This window comes from Haliaeetus albicilla, chromosome 16 (genome assembly GCF_947461875.1).
Source record: "Haliaeetus albicilla chromosome 16, bHalAlb1.1, whole genome shotgun sequence".
In the NCBI taxonomy this organism is placed as follows: domain Eukaryota; kingdom Metazoa; phylum Chordata; class Aves; order Accipitriformes; family Accipitridae; genus Haliaeetus; species Haliaeetus albicilla.
The window spans coordinates 26,288,344-26,307,887 of record NC_091498.1 but is presented as its reverse complement, the minus strand read 5'-3'; the positions used below and the strand labels follow the sequence as shown (position 1 = coordinate 26,307,887).

Here is a 19,544-nt window from a genome sequence, read left to right as displayed (position 1 = left end):
GGGATTTAGACGAGAAGCCTTGCAGCCCTGTGCCAAATCCTCCCCCTCATCTCCTAAAAATCCCTGCGTGAGCAAACCGGCACCGGTTGCGCCGATGAGATCGGCGGCGGCTGCTGCGAGCCGGCGCGGCGGAGGGCTCCCAGCAGCAGGGAAGCCCTCGCTGCCTGCGTGGCCCTCCCGGGCACTGGGGAATTACTGGGAATTGCCACCCCTCGGTTCCTTCTGCAGGTTATTCCTACGGAGCAGGGACCTGCAGCAACGGGTGGGGTGGCTGCAATCCTACAGAGTCGACAACACAGCACCAGCCTGCCCAACGGAGACAAACCAGCACCACCAGTAGCTATTTCACATCTAGGTAAATACATATACGTGTCTGTGACTTCAGCATGGACCCCCGAGAGAACTGAGCGGGTTGCAGGAAGGTTTTAGAGACTCACTCTTGCGCAGCAAAGCAAAAAACCAGCAGCTACGTGTTCTTCCCCTCAACAGAGTTTCGGCGTAGCAAAGAGCAGCTTACCTCTGAGTGCTTTCTACCGCCGTCTAACAGGATGAGATTTAAAAGGCTTGATTTCCAGAAGCATCTCAAATTCCACAGGTGAATCCAAATCTTGCCTGAAGAAGTTAGACCCACTCATGCCATCTCCAGGCCTTCTTCTCTCCCAGGCATCAAAAAAAGCTATAAGTTTAACTCCATTGATTTATACCAACGCCACAGTCTTTGACTACCCAAAACGGTAGCAAGTGGTTAAAAAAAAAAAAAATTCAGAAAAACCTTCTCCTCTTCCAAAACACCCCCCTACAGAACCCTCTTAACTTTAAAATTGCTTTATAAAGTGAGGCCTGTTTATATTTGCTCCAAACGAGTGCATCCCTTCCTTTTTCATTTTAATTGCCCTGCCAGAAGGTGTCTTCTCAATGAGATCTTAATTACGAGGAGGAGCCTGTTGGAAGCAGTGTATTGGAACCACACGGGACAAACTGAAATAAACGTCCTCCCCCTCTCATTGCACTTCACTGCAGCCTTGATATTCTCTTCAAAAAATCTTCCTTTACTGCTTGCTATTGTTTTCTGGCTGAGTAATTTAAAAGTCTAGCTATATGCCTTTATTTCTGCTCCAAGTGATAAAAGCTATGGAAACATCTTTCTTTCCCCCTACGGAGCTAGGATTCAGTAGAGCGTACGGACGCAGGGTTAGCTCCCGTATCTTCCTCTGTAGTTCAAATACGTATTCTTTTGAGCGTGACCATTTCTTTCCCTAGGTATCTATGCCATATATTTACTATATATTTCACAAGCTCAAGCAACCTCGCCCACCTCTGTCCCACCTAGGGGAGGAGGCAGGGTCCGAGCGGAGCCGGCTCCCGCAGCCAGGAGCGGGCGCACGGCGCGGCAATAACACGGCCCCGTTCTTCCATACGCCAAAGGTTTTAGTATCTGTTCCTGCTTCCGTTAGCTTTTTTTAAGGCAACAATAAAGCAAGCAGTGCACATGCATGTGCGTTTAATATAAATGAGATTCTGCTGAAGCACCGTTTCCTCGGTTCTTGCGGAGACGTTGCTGGCGCTGGGCTCCTGGGAAATTCGCAGCAATAGAATTTTTTAAGAGTTTGGTTTTGTGCTTTTTTTTCCCCCCTTAAGTTATATGAAAGCTTTCTATTCATCATGAGGATTTATTGATTGTTCTAGGGCTATGGGATAATTAAATATACAAAGGCTTGGCAGTTGTAGTAGAAAATATTATTTCAGAAATGCTAACAATATGTTAAATCCAAGGAATTCCACCCCTGGTACTCTGTGGGGTCATAAATAAGTTCAGTGCAGGGGATATAAATATACAAGACACCATTTAAAAATCAGGTACATGACTGGACTATAGCTATTGAGTTTGTCTCACTTATCCCTTAGTTACTAAGGTTAGTAACCCCTCCCCCTCACTTCCATCGCACTCATTATAATAAAATCATTGATATGTGTCATTCATGGGTTTTTAGTCTCGTGAGGACTTATGTGCTAGAATTAAATGGAAAGACATCATTCTGCAAGTGTCCCCAACTTCTATGGAAAGTAAATTCTTGCCACCCCTCCCCTCCCAATGCTAACTGTCCGGCTATGAAACAGGGGGCTGTCTGCCCTCCGAGTGAGATTTTATTGCTAAAATAAAGTAAAAATTGTTTTAAAACAAAGAACACACATCTTTATAGTAAAACTCAAGTTTGTTTTACAATTAGAGAAAAGAGTCACATGGTCCCCCAAAAAACCCCAAGTTTTATATATATATTTTGAAAATATATTTAAAAACATAAAAAACTCTATAGTTAAACATATATTATGTTAATCAGTACACTTAAATATAGCTTAATTATATTTACAATATGACGCAGTTGCTTTTAAATTTTAATGCCAATTTCAGTTTTTCCCAAAAAACATAAAATTATATAAATATACAATAAATATTTATGTTACACAAGGTGAATAATAGAGAACAAGGCCACAGACATTAACTTACAGTTGCAAGTCTTTACTTTAACACAGCACTAGGCCTGCTGACATGCATGATATACCTTTGTCACAAACAGACCACAGCAAGAGTTTAATTAAGTGACACGAAAGAAAACCAACACCCCTCCCTCCCCATCTCTGTTTTAACTAAAACGGCCAAGCCTGTGCTCATGGATGTATTAGGCCACGCGGGCGAGAGCCATGGGACCGCAGTTTAATTGCCAGTTTCATGTCATATCAACAGGCGTATTACGGGGAATATCACTCTAGATGTAGTTACAGGACACGGTTCTTCTGTAGGTTCTCAGCTCCATCCCATAGTGCCCCCGGCCGCACGGGCTGCCCTTTACCCCTCCGAACCTACCAGCCCACTGTTTTAATTCTGCCACACCAGTGCCACCCTTACCTACGACACGTGAGGATTTCCGAGTTAAGGATATAGCCGTAATTAACTTTGGGAAATGAGGAACTTCATTTCTAGCATGATTTATACATTAACGCTTCTCGTTGGGAAATTCAATTTATTTGAACGGGGAATTATTTTATTCCTGTATCGGAATTAGATTACTGTCATGTCCTAGCTATTATTTCTTTTTCCAGTCTAGATGAGGGATCTGTTCGTTATTCACTCATTAGCATCACCCTTTCCCCTTCCTAAGCAACCGACCCTGGTTTTCAGGGGAGCCACCATTACACCATGCCTCTGCTGTAGTTTAGGAATATTGCTGAGAATACCTCCTGAGCCACGTTTGGGTTATTAAATGCAAAGAATTATAATACACATACAGGTACTGGCCAGAGTGGAATGAAATTCTCCATTAGACCAACATTTAATTTGCATGAAGAACACTTCAGTTGGCGTTTTGAGACATTTCAGTAAGTTTTTTTTCATTTCTGATTTCTATGTGGGAGCCTGAATATCTGCAATTGATTGGGAAGGCTGAAGCGTGAAGTTGGGGTGGGTCACACAACCCTCTCTTCTCACTCACGGTCCAGCGTGCGCATGGCCAACGCAAAAGAGTTTCAGTGTGCAGTCGGGATGGTTCTCCTTCGACAGCCAGTTATCCTAGAGAAGGGGAAGCCCTTCCACCCTAAGTAGAAGAAATCACTGATTTTGAATGTGTCTCTCTTAGCTTCCAGCATGGGCTTCTACCAGTAATGACAAACTCAGCGTTAAATATGCTCTTCAAAAGAGAATTATTGCGGGGGAATCACATTTCAAATAAGCTTTGCCCAGTTCAGGTTTTTAATTAACTTCAACAGCAAGGTAGACAAACGCAGATTCTGCAGCATTCACAAGTAATTCTACTTTGCAGTATTTTCCTCTTTGTTCAGCTACTTTTCTTCATCTACAGGAATTACAAATATAGCATCTGCCTTCAGTGAGCTCACTAGTGAGCTATTTCTGCCTCTCTGCCCACTGTAGTCAATGCAAAGTGCTATGCACAGCTCTCAGACTTACAACCTGCCTCTTTAGAAATACTTGCCAAGATAGTTAGAGGGGTAGCGCAGGGTTAAATCCATCTGTCAGAACCTAAGCAACGTTAAGCCAACTCCTCCAGCACTTGCTCTTCGCTTACTTCAAGAGTATTATTTTATGCCACTATTTGTTTCATAAAATAAGGCTGACAGCGGAGGTAGAGCCACACGAACGTAAATGCTAATTGCTTTCAGCTCGAGGCAGGGCTTCCTTCCGCCTCGCTCCCCAGCGAATTCCCAGGGCTCCTGCGGGCAGGGATGCCGCTGCAGCTCGCACACCGTGCGTCGCAGGCCGGGGGCCGAGGGGAAGGGCAGCGTCGTACAAGGCAAAGGTCGACGCGCAGGACCGCGTTCAGTGCTGACTGCAATTTGGATAGCCTCAAGTCCACCCACAACACTGCCATTTGTCCCTGAACTGGCTGAGCTATGCAGTCCCACGACCAACCTGATTTCAGATCCACTATCGTCCTTCCAGACCCTTTTTCTAGTGACATTCTTCTTGTGCTTCACCAAGACATTTGATCCAAGCACAGAGTCTTTTATTACATAAAATCATTGCTCTCAACACTCTATATGACAAGCTCCAGTTGTATGGTAAGTGAAATACTTTAAAGATCACAACCAACATCCTTCCAGAGGGAGGAAAGGAAAAACAAAAAAAACCCCAAACACAAACAAACATGGTATAAACAAATGCAGGTCCCAAAAGACAGCAAATAAAATGAAAAAATAATAAAAAAAAGAAAATAACCCAAAAAAAGCATGTTGCCATACAGTTAAATAAGTGCTGTCTTTAAGCCTAAAGTTCAAGAATGTGAAGTGGAACATCACCATTCTTTTTCAGTTGCCTCTTTTTTTTATTTTTTTTTTGTCAGTAGTTGGATTGCTATTGCAAACACCTTCACAACATACAAAAAAACCAAATTTGTTTTTAATCCAGAATAAGGTAATGATTTTTTTTTTTTCCTTTTTCAATCTGACGGGAGTTCAAAAGTAAAAGAGAAACAGTAAAACTATGACAACAGCACCTTGACATTGTTTTAATTCCAACGCTATCAGAAGTTAAAAGCAGTAAACAGATATAATACTAACAGGAATAAAGATACTTACTGTCTAAAATGTAAACGGAATGTTTTGGTTCAATTTATTTTTCTGAAAGAGGACAGTTTATCATCAATTCACAATTGAAGCAGCATGCAATTTTATTTTTTTTTTTAACTTTTTATATTTTCAATTCTTGGCAACGGCGACAAACCACAACGTTATCGAGGAATGTAATGCAGACTTTTTGTTCGCTTGTTTTTCTTTTTTTTTTGTGGGGTTTTTTTGTTTGTTTTTTTTTTGGTTTTTTTTTTTTGTTTTTTTTTCAACTTGTGCGCAAATGACTTTTGTTCCCCTTCAGGTCATGGATATGTTCAATAAATAGATTGTGGAACCACTGTACTGTATAAACTTCAGTTATACATGCAGTCCATAAAATTATTTTTTACCGAATAATTTACCCTGTTATGTATATATACAAATAGATAATTTTGTCTCAATATAATCTATACAACACAAATCCACTATCTTCCCCTTTTAATGGTTAATGTACATACACAGGAAGTGTCTATCCTTATAAAGCGCCAGCCAACTCTCTTTTTATTATCCATGGTGAGAGCTCTCACGTAAGACTGGGTAGTTCGGCACTGGGAGTTCCAGTGCCTCTTGTCTATGCCCCTGCAGCCCTCCTTTGTGTACCCCTTGGGGTTGCATTTGGTCTCATAGAAGTATTGCTTCAGTTGGCCTTTGGGTACTGGGACTTTTTCCAGGACTGTGACGGTCGCCCCGGACATGTCCACTGCAGTCTTTTTCTCCGCCGCCGTCACCCACTCGCTCGTGCTGTCACATACGCTCAGTTCCCCGCGGCGAGCTGGGTCAGAGTGGCGCCGGACCCTCATGGACATGTTTGCAGCATCCAAGTAGTTTTTGTACTCCTCGAGCAGAAAGAGCAGCGGGGGTTCCAAAGGCACTTGACTGCTTAGCATGACTCGGGATGTGTACAAGTCTGCATCCTTGTTTTCCTCGCTGGGCTGGATGTCCTGGTCCTCATCCAGAAGCTCCTCTATGACATGTTCAAAAGTGTCCGCCAGCGATGTCAGTCCTCTTGAACCAGCACTGGGCCCGTTTAGGCTCTCCAGAGTCCCGTGGGTCCGAAGACCTGGGTAAGCCAAGCTGCCTTGTCCTCTTACACTAGCTTCTTTCATCGGGGCAGCTTTCATGCAACTGAAGTATGAGATAACCATAGTAAGGAAAAGGATGGTCATCACTCTTCTCACTTGGTGGAACTGTCAAGGACAAGAACAAGAAAAAAAAATATTTAACAACTTACAAGGGATGGAGTAATACAAATTCACCCCAGTTGTCCTGAGACATTATGCATTTTCTGCGGAGATCTGCTGCATGCAGCCGCAACTCATTACCGGTGATAAAGCATACTCTTGTACAAGGGTGTTCTTTGATTTAGAGCTTCAGATAAAGCATATGCCAAAGCTTAGGCATCATTGATACCAGCAAGTCAGAGTTCTTGCGTGCCAAAGTCTTTCTGTAGTAAGTATGAAATTAGATGCTATACAGACCCCTTATTTATTGACTGATTACATCTATTTCAAGTAACAGCAAAGGCAGAACTGCTGTTTAGCAATGCAACATTCAGCAGTAAAAGGCAGCTTTGCAAGCATGAAAGGCAAGACTTCAAGTGCAAATGCAAGTATTTAATTTTTAAGATCTCTCCTTGCCAAAAATATTTCATTGTTCTATCCACAAAAAAAACCCCAACCAAAATAAACAGCACCAGGATAAATTGCATTTGTATTTTGAAAACAACCTTCAAAACACAGAAAGAGGCCATACAAACTCTGAGGTCTCAGCAGGTCAATTCCTCCTCTAAAAGTAGAAGGTATGTATGTGTAAATATAGACAAGAAAATGGTCCAGGACAGTATACTAAATTTGAGCTGGACAGACTGCTTGCATCGTGTGAATGCCATGGAAGGGACCTGCTGGATGACAGAGCTGGTAAGAGCTATACTGAAGTGACAGTACCAGAACCACTGTACCATACTTTCCCAGAGCCCCATACTGCCTGTTCTCAAGTGGGCAAAGCATCTATTTAAACCCAGTTCCAGCCCAGAGACCAACATGAAAACCAGAAACACAGCCAGCCCTACTGCCACACCGAAACACAGCAGTTTGCCTGTTTCTCTCTCATTCTGCCCCAAGTTCTGGCAGAAGTTATGGGCCATGCTTTGAGGCTTATGAGTTATGCTTGGTTCTGTCCTCACTGAGCATGGAGGGGTAGTACCAGGAAAGAGTGCCGGTAAGAAAACTCCTCACCAGGCTTGGAATCAGCACAACTCACTCCCATCAGCACTCCCAACAGCTTGGGCTTGTATGAATGCTCCTTCCCAAGCGCTTCGCTATGTCTCCGTAGATCGTACATTCCTCAGGGTAGGAATTGTTTCCTCCTCAAGCGGAGAGTACATACTTTAGGTACTATTACAACAGGAACCACCCAAATCCTGCAGTGACAGAGAGCTATACTTTCTGTCTGATCCCAAGTGCTACTACAACATCCATCACATCAGTTGTTATTTCTCCTCCTTCCGATCCCTGCTCTCACCAGTTCTGCTTGCTAGAAAGCAATGGCATTGTTCACATTTTTGAAGCAGCAGCTAATGCTTGTTTCAGAGCTTTTGAAGTTCATTCGGAAGTACCTCATACTTGGCAGCGCTCACTGGAGTAAACGCTATTTCTGTTTGCCAACAGGGTGCTATGTAGAAAGCCTTACTTCATCTTCTGCAAATTTGCTGTGGGAAACTAGTACTCTTAAGACTTGAACATGGAAAGACAATCTATCATAAAACATACAAAGAAAATGAAATACGTACTAGAAAGGCAGTGCCCAAAACGTAGGTCTCAAAGTTTACTTAATGAAGTGGGGGGTGGGTGGGAAGTGTTTGGGTTTGTGTCCATGCCCTCCTCACCCGCAGCCCCCCCTAAACAAAATTTTGGCTAAGAATCCTCTCAACCCCAGCACAACTCTTCCTTCATCCCTCCATCTCTCTTCCTGTTTAAAAGTGTTACTGTGGCATAGATTTATTAAGATTAAACAAACCTGACATCTGTGACTCACAGGAACATAGTGTTTGCTCTAGCAATGCAGAACATTAATATTTTGCAGATTTTTTCATCCTAGGATTTTTAAAACATTCTACAGGGAGAAGTATCAGATTTCTTCCTCAAAGGGGAGGACGACAGACACTACAGAGATGATTTGAAACACAAGGAAGAAAGCTATCAGTCTTCCTTTATCAAACAAGGAGAAACAAGACAAGAGGAAGAAGGGGCAGTTCAGCTAGCATACAAATGCAGAGCCAGTGGAACAGGCAACAGAAATAATAATATTCATACACTCCCTCTTCTGAGACTTGTTTTATATAAAACTTAGAAGGAAAAACAAAAAACCCAAACACCCACATCACACTGTGACCACCAGAGCAGTGAACAGAACGCAGATCTTCTGGCTCCTTATCAAGTTCCTGCTATTTTTATTAGAGTAGTGCCCAGAGGTCCCAGCCAGTATCTTGACTCCAGAGGACAGACTCTGTCTGAGCACACAGTACCCCCCAAAGGGCCTTTGGGCCTTCCAGTGCGAAAGAGGACACAACACGAGAGGCACCAAGACAAGCACAAAACAGAGAAGCTTGCACCCGTCACCTAAGTGCACCAGCTGGAGGCTGAACATCTGCTTTTCAAGTTCGGTGGGTAGACAAAGGATAGAAGGATTCCTGGATCAGGCCACATCCTTCACTGTCGTCATTGGGCTGTGTACCTCTCATAGTAGCAATAAACTTGGGAGGGACGTGAAATGAATAGAATAGTGGCTGTGCAACTTTGTTCGCATGGACTGTTTTCTTACAAAAAGACGGAGGACAGAGAGGTGCAGAGAAACCTCACCAACTGACTTCAATAAGCCCTCAGCATCCTCTGCCAATGGCTGGTTCGTCACCAGATCTAACAGTACTTTATACCTCACGTTAAATTAATCCTTCCTTAATCAATTTTGTCTTCCATTTAGGAAGGAAACTGCTGTCAAGCTTGATCGATTTACATCCCGTCTGATGACATACAACCCCCACTATTATCTGGGGTAGCAAGAAACAACGTACAACTAGGCTCTGAAAACCAACAACTTTAAGACAGCCGTTATCCATGTAACATACTGATAATACACAAGAAAATGTGTCCCACCGAAAGCCACCCCTCTTCCTCCCATTTATAACAGTAGAAGAGTATGTCAAAGTAAGCTTTAGCAGCACAGACACACGGAATACTCCTAGCGAGCAGACACAGATCAACCATCTACTTCTTTGTAAAGGAGTCTCAGACTAAGCCAAACTGTGCACGCAGGATGTGGAAAGATTCTTCTCTCCATCTTGACAGTGACTTGAGCAACATACACAGTCCTTGTCTTTGGCAGCAAAATGGTATCAAGTGATTTAATATGAGGAAGTAATATTTTAACACCTAGGAAATTTCTTCATTTTAGAGGCCATAGCAATTTCTAGTAGCAGCTGCTCAAAATCTACTAGTTTAACACGCTATAGCAGAATAAGATTTACATCTCACTCCACGGGCAGAAACACAACCTTTCAGCTACCGTTGAACTGACTCACGAACGCACGGTTCATCTCTTACTTAGTGAGGCAGGACTAATATCCCAATGTAGGAAGAAAAAGGTCATCGGAAACACTTTGGATGGCAGCTTCCAGTCCTCTTCCTCTGCTCCCCAACTATCAAACCTTCACTATATTGCAAAGATTAGAGATACTGCCTGTCCTGTTACAGTAAGTGCCTTGTAAACCCCAAACACTAACAGATTACATACACCCTTCCAATTACGAGGCAGTCACCATGTTACCGCACGCAGAAGTGGAACTGGGGTGGGAAGATGGGAGAAAGCTGGATTTTCCTGTTTTCCCAGCATGCTACTAAGCAAGGTGCTGCCTCTTTCCATGCTGGGCACGTCCACCACTATGAGGCCTTACATGGAGATGCCCCAGCATTTCAGTGTACACCCACGCCTGATGCTACCCTGGTAGACTGAGCAACTATTTCCCATGGAGGCTTATGAGTGCTGAGTATTTCTTAACGGGAGCAACCAGGCTGATACCATGTGTTCTGAGTGCATCAATACAACTGAAAGCCAAACAAAACAGACTAGCCATGGCCACTTTTTAGTCAGACAGGCAGCTAGAAAAATACAAAATAAAATCACTGATGATACAACCTCAATCTGTAGACCTTTCATGCACTCATCCCCTCCCTTCTCAGCTGTAGGATATTCAGGTCTCTACTCCTCACCTTCTAGGAACAATGGCTAAAGGCTGCAGCCCTTTCGCACTCTTCCTGTTCAGCTACATCAGTGGGCATAAAAGATCAAACACTTTTCTAGGAGAGGGCATCTTGGTTCGATTGCTGTCCCATACCCTGTTGTATACACCCACTAACTTGTATAAGATAGACATATGCTAGCCTCCTTGAGACCTAGCCTTAAACTACTCCCCCAGGTCACGCAAGACGTCTCTATCAGAAACCACATTTGAGACCAGTTTCCTGAACGCCATCCATTCTCATGGCTGCAAGAACATCCTTCCTTCTCTCACGCAGCACAGCAAAGCTGAAGCAATGAAAAGAGGTCACCCACCACGGACCAGGTCTCAGGAAGACGTGACCTAGTTTGTACTTCAATAAAGCCCATACAATTACAGCTAGAATAAGGGCCCGTAATTGTGGCTGTCATCTTCACTAACGGGAAGGAGGCTCATTAAATGAAGGTCATGTCAATTATCTACAGCTAGTTTACATATGCAGTCAATTACCTAGCTGTACTATTTATTTCAGTTTTTGTTTTTAATGAGGATTCACCAGTTAATTGTTTTATTTCGTTATTTTTAGTTATTTTAAGCAGAAATCTAGCAGCTTAACAGGTTGTATTTCCAGCAGAGAGACCTGAGGAACAGCTGTGAACATGTACTTGCTTTTCTGCATCCTGATATGCACCATGAAAGTCGAAATAACTTTCAGTAGTGAATAGATTCATAATGCTTTAATCTCCAGAAAGGAGTGTGCAGTGGAAGATAAAATTAGCAGCAAGACGACATTCACTTTCTGCCTTGCCATTTTCTAAGACCTTTATACAAAAGTTCAATTTACTAAATACTACTGAATGGCACAGGCATGAGTTCCTGCTCTACGCATCATTACCGGAGTGTGTGAACAAATACCAAAATGGGATGCATGTCAGCACATGATTTGCAAAGACTAAATGTACTGAGAACAAATAGTATTAACCTTTAACACATGCATAACTGGATGTCTGACACACTCTGGTTATCCTCGCAGCTATTTATGCGGCATACTATATAACTACTTTTTATTACTGAAAATAAAGTGCCCTCCCCCCCAATACATACACATGCACACCCACAGCCAATTTGTACTCTTCTAAGTTGGTACTTCATGTCAGGAAGAAGAACCCTATTTTATTTTTATTCTCATGTTGGTTTCCCCTGGGGCAATAAAAGCTACTTAGCCATAATGCCAGAGATGGCAAAGACTAAGAACCATTTTGAAGACTAAGATAAATAGCAAGCAAATTTGCAAGATGTTTGTAAACTACAACTTTAACCATGAGAAATTTGCTTTCATCTTATGTTGCTAAATATTGCCTATAGTACAGCTTTTAAGAGTAAAGAAACTCCAGCAATACCTCGGCTCTGGAGAAGTATGCACTACAAGGGGGTTTTGTGGGGGTCCGAGGTTTTATTGGACTCGTTCCCCAACGCATACAAAAAAACCCCACAATTTCTCCTGTCAACCAGAGGTGGGAAAGAACCAAAGAAAATAATGGCAAAATAATAATGCCGTGACATTACACCCCTGATCTTTCACAGAGTTATGCATCAGAGTTTCCTACAAATTTTCATCATACCTTTCTGGCCACTCAAACGACCATGCAAAGGGCACACTTGCTTCAGAGCTCCGCGAGAGAGAATTCAGCTGCTTTAATGGGCGCAGACCAGACAGTCTCCTCATTACAAGCATGCTTATACTTAAATTGGCCAAGTGCGGGACTACAAGGAGTTCCCAGTAGGATTTCTGTCGGATGGATCTCAGACCCATTCTGCCCATACCAGGAAACAGGCGGGATGAGTCTTGGCAGTAGGCGCAAGTGAAGGAATAGCAGGCCAGACTCACAGATGGTATCTGAGCTTTCAGAGATACAACACCCATGGAAGAGAACAGATGTGCACTATTTTTATACTTTGACAATGGGAACTGATTCTTGAGCCAGTGACACACATACTGCCTTTCCAGCTGTTTATACAGCATCCTGCACACGGGGCACTCAAACTGCACGGGGGGTTGCGATCCCTACTGTAAACAAAGAAACCCGGCTCCAAAAGGGTACTTGTGTGCATGCCACTATACATATCAAACACAAAATGCTTTACCACAACACTTTTTGCCAAAATTTCACATTGAAATACAAAGGTATGCAGTGAAAATCCTGCTGAAATAAAAGTGCTACCAGCAGGTTTATTTTTGCTCATCGGGAGTATCACGGGTTGGGTAACATGCCGCACTCCTAGTGCCATGCCAGAAATACTGTACAGTAGGGACATGACTTCCAAGTCTAAAACCTAAGCATTAGCAAATTCCAATTTCAAAATTGACTTCAGGCTTAGAAAACTGCATTAATCTGTTTTAGACTATATGTCAAGGTACGTTCATGCCATTACTGTGGTCATTCAGAAGTAACATTATGCAACCTCTGTGAAAAGCAAGTTCACCTATAGAACAGGCTACCTACCTCCCCCACCCCCCCCCCACCCCAAACAAGAAAAACAACCAAAAACCACAAAACAATTCCACGAAATAATAACTCCATGCCAAGATACTATCTGGTTCCTCCGTGGGAGCAGATAATTACAGTTCTCCGAAATCATTTGCTTCGATAGCCACTAGAGCTTTATATAATGCTAATTCAACCTGTGCACAGAAGAACGTTAGGGCAGAACCTCAGACCTTTGAGCAGCATCTGTGGTTTGTCTTCCATTTCACTACGGCTCTTCGGTGCGGAATACTGTGCTGAATCGTCACAGGACTAAGCTATTCTGCCAAGTACACACATGAAGCTCCCACTGAAGTCATGGATAATTGGCACCCGAGAGCAGGAACAGAATGGAGCACGTTGCATGCAAACTAGCGTGAGTTGGATCCCTCGTATTGCGACATGTGTCCAGCAGCCCTGGAACAACCCAGAAGCTGCTGTACCAGTTGAGCTTGGATCTTACAAGTGCCTATAAACTATCGAACAGCATGTAAAACATCCCACGCACCCATCGGTTCTACTGCAAGTGGCAAGCTTCCTGGGACCTATAGAACATTATGCACTCCACAGCAACACAAGTGAAGCTCAGCCAAGGAAAATTAATGGTTAAAAAGCACAAGCGTCAGATGGAGCAGTTACCCATGGCTTGGGCAGGCAGTGCTTTCTCTAGGGTAAGGGAGGAGAGCAAGGGCTATACCCCTCTGTTGCAATACTCTTACCTTTGCTGAGACCCTGACTGTGTGTGGCACTGCTGTAAGAGAATACCTTGCTTTTTAGCCATAGCCAGTCCTTGAAATGAAGCAGATCAGTATGTTGTGATGTGCATGAACCAGAAACTGGAAATGCCTGTTGTCAGAGCCCTGACAGGTATTAACAATATGCGTGCGTTTGCCAGTGGTGTTATCAGTCATCTTTGGCTGCCTGCCCTCATGTGCAGATTGCTCTCAACACATGCTCAGTCCAGTTGTTAGCACAGCATCTCCATGCATATATACTTTCCACAGATGGGGCAAGGGATGAAAGCTTACACCAAGGTACCAGAGCAGCTTCTGGGAGTACTCAAGTCCAACGTTACATGGGAACAACCAGACCAGGAGGAGAAATTTGTGTTTGCAAAGACACCTCAATCTACATTAATGGAACAATGAGAGGAATTTGTATTGAACAAGGATTTACTCATTAGGAATCTCACCCACCTCACTGGGCAGCCAGCCCTGCGTGTGTCCTGCTGTGACAATAGCTTTATCATTGGAGATAATACTGCTGGAAAGTTATGTTAATGTTAACATAACTGTATTGAAAACACTTTGGCAAGAAGTGCTCTTTCACCACTGAAATTTTACTATGACAATGCAGCACACCACAGATTTCAAAGCATTATAGTTTTGAGCTTTTTTTTTTTCCCCCACCTTCAAAGCGGTTTCATGTTGAAACAAGACTTCTGCAATTGCTATGCCTGGTTCTCTATCCCTAATACATTTTAAAAATTTGGGGGCCAACTTCAACTGGATTCAATAGAGGGATATAAGTTTCACAGACAACGCTATTTCTACGGTCACGTTTTTTTAACTGACATGCAAGTAGCTGAGACCTACCAAATAAATTCCCCCCCTCCTCCATCCTTAGTCAGGCAACCACCAGCATACAGGCTTACCCAGTTACAGACTTACTACACTGCGTATTGCTGCTTTCAATTCACAAGCTCCACAGAGGAAAACGGTTTGGAATTACTAGAAGGGATGAAGAGGTACATATGGCAAAGATGCAAGTGTCTGAAAACAAGCTTCATTAGTTGTAGTGCTCAAGGTACAAACATTTAACAGAACAAAAGAAAACCTGCAGCCTTGCAGGAAAAATTAATTTATCAAGCTCCTGCCTTCTCCCAGTTGTATAGTGGTGTAGTTTCTTTCACAGAGGACCATTACACTGATTCCTGTGAATTAGACAGACATTGGGTCCTTTCCCTCCCCAATTAAAAATGACGTTTACCTGGTTCATGACTTTTCATACTTGCCACCAGATACAACTATAGATTGTGGCATCATGGGAAATTACTTGCACAAAAACGGTCGTGGTTCATTTAAGCAGTATGTTCCAGTGGACCTAATTCTGGTGGACACAGTCACTGCCTGGTGTAAATCCATAGTGCTCTGTTCATAGATTTATACTAGCTGTAAAGGTGGGCCAGTACTCATGTGGTCATAAAATCAGATGGGGTTGACACCTAAACTATAGCCAATACCTATTATCAGAACAAAGTATGACAGGTTTCAGCAAAACAGCTTCCTCACACTCAGGACTCCTGAGGGATACAGGCATATTTGGTAATAATTACACTGAAAAGAGGAAGGAAAAAAAAAAGCTTTCTAGGTGTGCAGACTAGCTCCTCCCTTCCCCCACCGATATAAGCACATAAATAGCCCAGACATGCCTATAAACAGAAGTATGCAAAATCCAGCCCAACACCAGCTAACTTTCCTCCGCTCCGCTCTGCGCTTGGGTGTCTTGTTTCACGCACACCCTCCCCGCTGAAGAAAGTGGCTTTGCTGCCAGCATACTGTTCTCACTGTAAGAGCCCTTAAGCTCCAAAGGGTAGGTTTGTATATGGGATTTCAGTCATTAAATAAACACTTCTCTAGAAAAACTTCAATACCTGTCCCTTCACATAAGCAGATCCTACTGCCCTGCAGGGAAGGAGAGCCTCTCTTCAAATCGCTGGGGGTGGGGGGAGGAAAGAGAAAGTTAAAGCGAGAAACATTAAATTACCCAATTAGTCCGTTGAAAACAGCTAAGTGTTCTCCCTCTCCCAAATCTCTGCACAACAGTCCAGCTTATCTAGAAGTCACCATCCTAGTCAAAATCAAAAGCAGACCTGTCTTATCAGAGATAATTAGTAGTTCTAGAGGGGAAAAAACCACTTACAAGCTGCAAAAGCAGAGAGACCTGCTACTTATGCTGCTGTGACTCTCCACTTGCACAACATTTCTTGGAGAACATACTATCAAAGCTTCCAGAGTGCTTGGCAAACACTGAATCTCAACATACTTGGGTGAGGAGGAACGGCATCAGAAATCCTATTTTCCTTCCGGGTAGGCTGAAGCCCATAAAGACGTTTAAACAACTTACCCCAGATTGCACAGCAAGTTGCTGCTGAACCAGAGAACAGGGCAGCCCCCACTCCCAATCCCTCGCTTCAGCCACTACACAAAGCTGCCTTAACCATGTGTATCATTCACATATTTTGCAAATCTCTCTACGGTAACTTCGATGTCTAACCCAGAAAGAGGCAGGGCAGCTGATTAAAACCTTAGGGGTATTTTTTTGAATACATATGCTAGCTCACTTCCATCTGTGTCGTTAATTAGTTCCTGACTGTAGGTTAAATGTAGGGCATGTTGTCACGAGCCTAAGGTGGGGTGGCAGGACCTCCTGCTATTGCCATATGTCTTTTTGTTTCTTCCTTCATTCTTCAGCTTTTAGCCTCATGCTCCTAATTTGTGGGCTCAACCATTACATAACAAAGAACAACAAGAAAAGCAAAACTAGCGTTAAAATAGAAACATTCTTCAACATTAAAACCTCTAAGAGGTTTGATTTGAAATGCAACACAACGTCCCATCTCATTCACAGTCTCCTTTTACCTGCAGCAAATGTGCTATGAAACTCAGGAAAGACCTATTCCCATGGAAAACTACTACTGCACAAGTAGGTATTTACCAGCCCTATAAACACAAACCAGGCAGCTTGCCAGGGACCAAAGGTCAGCCTTAATTTGTATAAAATGGAGAAGAGCAAGGCTATGCCTACTCATAATAGGGATGCTCAGCGCTCACAGGGGATGAAGCCAGTGTAGCAGCATCAACCCCATCAAAACAATAAAAGGAAAAAAAGATGACCGACTTCCAGTCATCTTTTTTTTCCCCAATGCATCTCCACAGATGCATCTTTGCATTAAAATACAAATGGCTCAGGACTGACCTCGACAAAACTACAAGTCAGTTTTGAAGTATGCCTGAACATGACTAATTACAAGATATGCAGAGTATCAGCAGTTCCCCCGCAGTCATTTTCTAGTGAGTACAACTTGAATGCTAACAGGTCTGGTGGTGCTTTGCGACTGAAGACTTCCCCCAAAGTGTTTTAGAGTAGGCATGGAAGTTATTTATTGTGTTTTCTAGCTCTCATTGCATACCTGTTCTTCCATTAGGGGAATGATTTCTGGTATTTCCAGGTGTAAGATCTATAATTTTCATAACAGTTACAGGAATGGGAGCAAGGAAAAAAATATACAACAATATCCACGTTGAGCAAATCTGATTAAGAACCAGGTGATACGACATCATGCTTGAGGTTTATGGAATTCAAGATGCTGTATCTAGGTTTGTCAGACTCAGAAGCAGACTTCTTTGGAGGCTTAGACCTCTAAGTAGTTTCTTCTTAAATCTTATTTCTGCCTTTTTTTTTTTTGTTAATGGAGGCATGTGGAAGTGACTCACTTATCCTTCTGCAACATCCTTGTTCATCATTAACGTTCCTGCTACTTTTGCAGTTACAACGGCAGAAAGGTTTTGCACAGGGGGCAGCAGAAATTAATCATTAGTGCAAAATTGAGAGAAAAGGAGTTAAAATGAGTCTTCCAAGGCAGGCAGCTTTGTTCTTTTTTTTTAACTTAGGGTGCTGATTATTAGCTTTTAAGGGGAGAACCCATTTTCAGACATTCTTTTGCTAGTTATTACACGAAATGTTAAATTTCTGTGAGAGGATGTAAAGAAGCACCTGCTTACCATCTCTTTGCACATTTCATTGACAGCAACTTGCTAACACCATACCAGTAAGTACCCTGCTGTTGTAACAAGACATGAAACATCCTTCTTTGCCTCCCATAAAATAAAAACAATCCTTCTTCACCCGTCTGTAGGGCACTAGCTGCCAACAAAAAAAAAAAATCATGACATTGACATAAACAGTAATGTTTATATCTGGAAAAGCAAAAATGGAGAACTTCAGATGTGTTTATTTCTAGTTTTGGTTCAACCCATTATAAAGATAAAGGCCGGTCATGATGTTCAGCAGCAAATTCTTACTTCACCACAGTTTCCTGGCATGGGTTCTGGTTAAGTTACCCTTGCCAGCTTCAACTTGTTAGTGGCTTTGCTTCCCCCTTGGACTCACTGGCTTTCAGTACAAATTCTATCAAATAGCATTTCTCTCTTGGCATTTACGGCTCAGTCAAACTGGATTATCAACTCAAAAGGAATGTAAATAGCAAGTGAAGATCCAAGTCTTAATGCAGGCAGCCAGCAGGCACAATTATCTAGAAATACTGCAAAACAAGTCCTGTCGCTCATCCCAACAGTGTCCATACGCTTCTGTGGTACAGTGACAGCTATGACTGAGGGGAGGTTGGTTTACTTACTAATCCACCCCTTGAATAAAGTTTAGTTTTCTTTTCATCTCAGTATATCAAGTACTGAACACTCACTGAGAGCACCACAGCCAGTGTAAAGAAGGGTAAACTAAACCATATGGGTACTGATGTTGCACCAAGCTTAGAAAGTAAATGGCATAACGGACTAAGGAATCCAGAGATCATAACCTTTAATTCCTTGATCTAGACAAAACTGCATTTCTCCAGGAGCTGGTTTTTTTTTAAAGAAAGCAGTGTTTTGATCACATTAGATAAGGCACAACATGCCCCAGAACTGGCACAAGATTAAGCTTAACTCTCTTTTAGAAGATAACGTAGTACAGGATTTGGACACACACACACATACAACTTAGTCCTGTTCTTACTGTTACAGCTTTAACTGCAGCAACACGCTCCAAGTCTTTTGCATGCCGAGTTAATAAAGAGCATATAACAGCATTTTGCTCAAGACTTCACCTAGTTCGATCTTTTTCTAGACTCCTCCTGCTATGCTATGCTACATGTGTGCAAAGGACTACAAGCCTACCTGTAGCCCAGTGCACGTACTGGAAAGGCTGAGCTTGGATGTGGAACTCCAGGTGAGCCACAGGTAGTTTTTCAAACACTAGTTTGGTACAACAGCTCTCTCATACACCCTGATATGGTATAAATAGTTCACAGTTGCCTCCTGACTTGAATGGCAAATATCCCTGTATCACAGCTCTTCAGTTTGCCACAGGAAAACTCTGTTCCCTCACAAGCTACACATTAAACCCTTATGCCAACATACTTTATACTGACAGATTTCAAGTATCTTAAGAAATTATCAAAATCATCACCTGGAAAGATGTGCAGTACATGCAATCAACTAGTGGCTTGCATTTTCAAGGCTCAGAGATGGAAGTTATCAACTCCTGCTGAGGTTTAGTCGCATTGGGTTTCTTATTCCACTGGGCATTTGATAGCCATAAACTAGCAGTTACTACAAAAGCCCCTGAAATGTACTGTGCCTGTAAGAGTCAAACAAAAATAACTGCACATGAGCTTCTGAGTTCAGTGGGTAAAAAAGGCACATTGTTTCTCTTTATAAGCAGTTCCTCACAAATTAAATAGGGAACAGTGCTTATTCTTCTCTCCCAAATGCAGAGGAAGAACCTGCTATAGCCAAAGATTGACGTACAAAACAAAAATCAGAAACCGTGAGCTCAAAACAAAACAGGAA

The 19,544-nt window shown here is 42.7% G+C and overlaps 1 protein-coding gene across 6 annotated transcripts in view; it reads right to left on the bottom strand.

The window, feature by feature from the left end:
- Window positions 1–4,989: 4,989 nt before the first annotated feature.
- Window positions 4,990–19,544, bottom strand: part of BDNF (brain derived neurotrophic factor) — a 40,499-nt gene continuing 25,944 nt past the window's right edge. For 5 of the 6 annotated variants that reach the window (XM_069804023.1, XM_069804025.1, XM_069804024.1 and 2 more), the window contains one exon: window positions 4,990–6,305. In XM_069804023.1, coding sequence (XP_069660124.1) covers window positions 5,544–6,305 — 762 coding nt within the window. In that variant the 3' untranslated portion in view covers window positions 4,990–5,543. Of the gene's footprint in view, window positions 6,306–7,352; window positions 7,859–19,544 lie in introns of those variants that run through there. The other variant, XM_069804027.1, reaches the window with a different exon arrangement.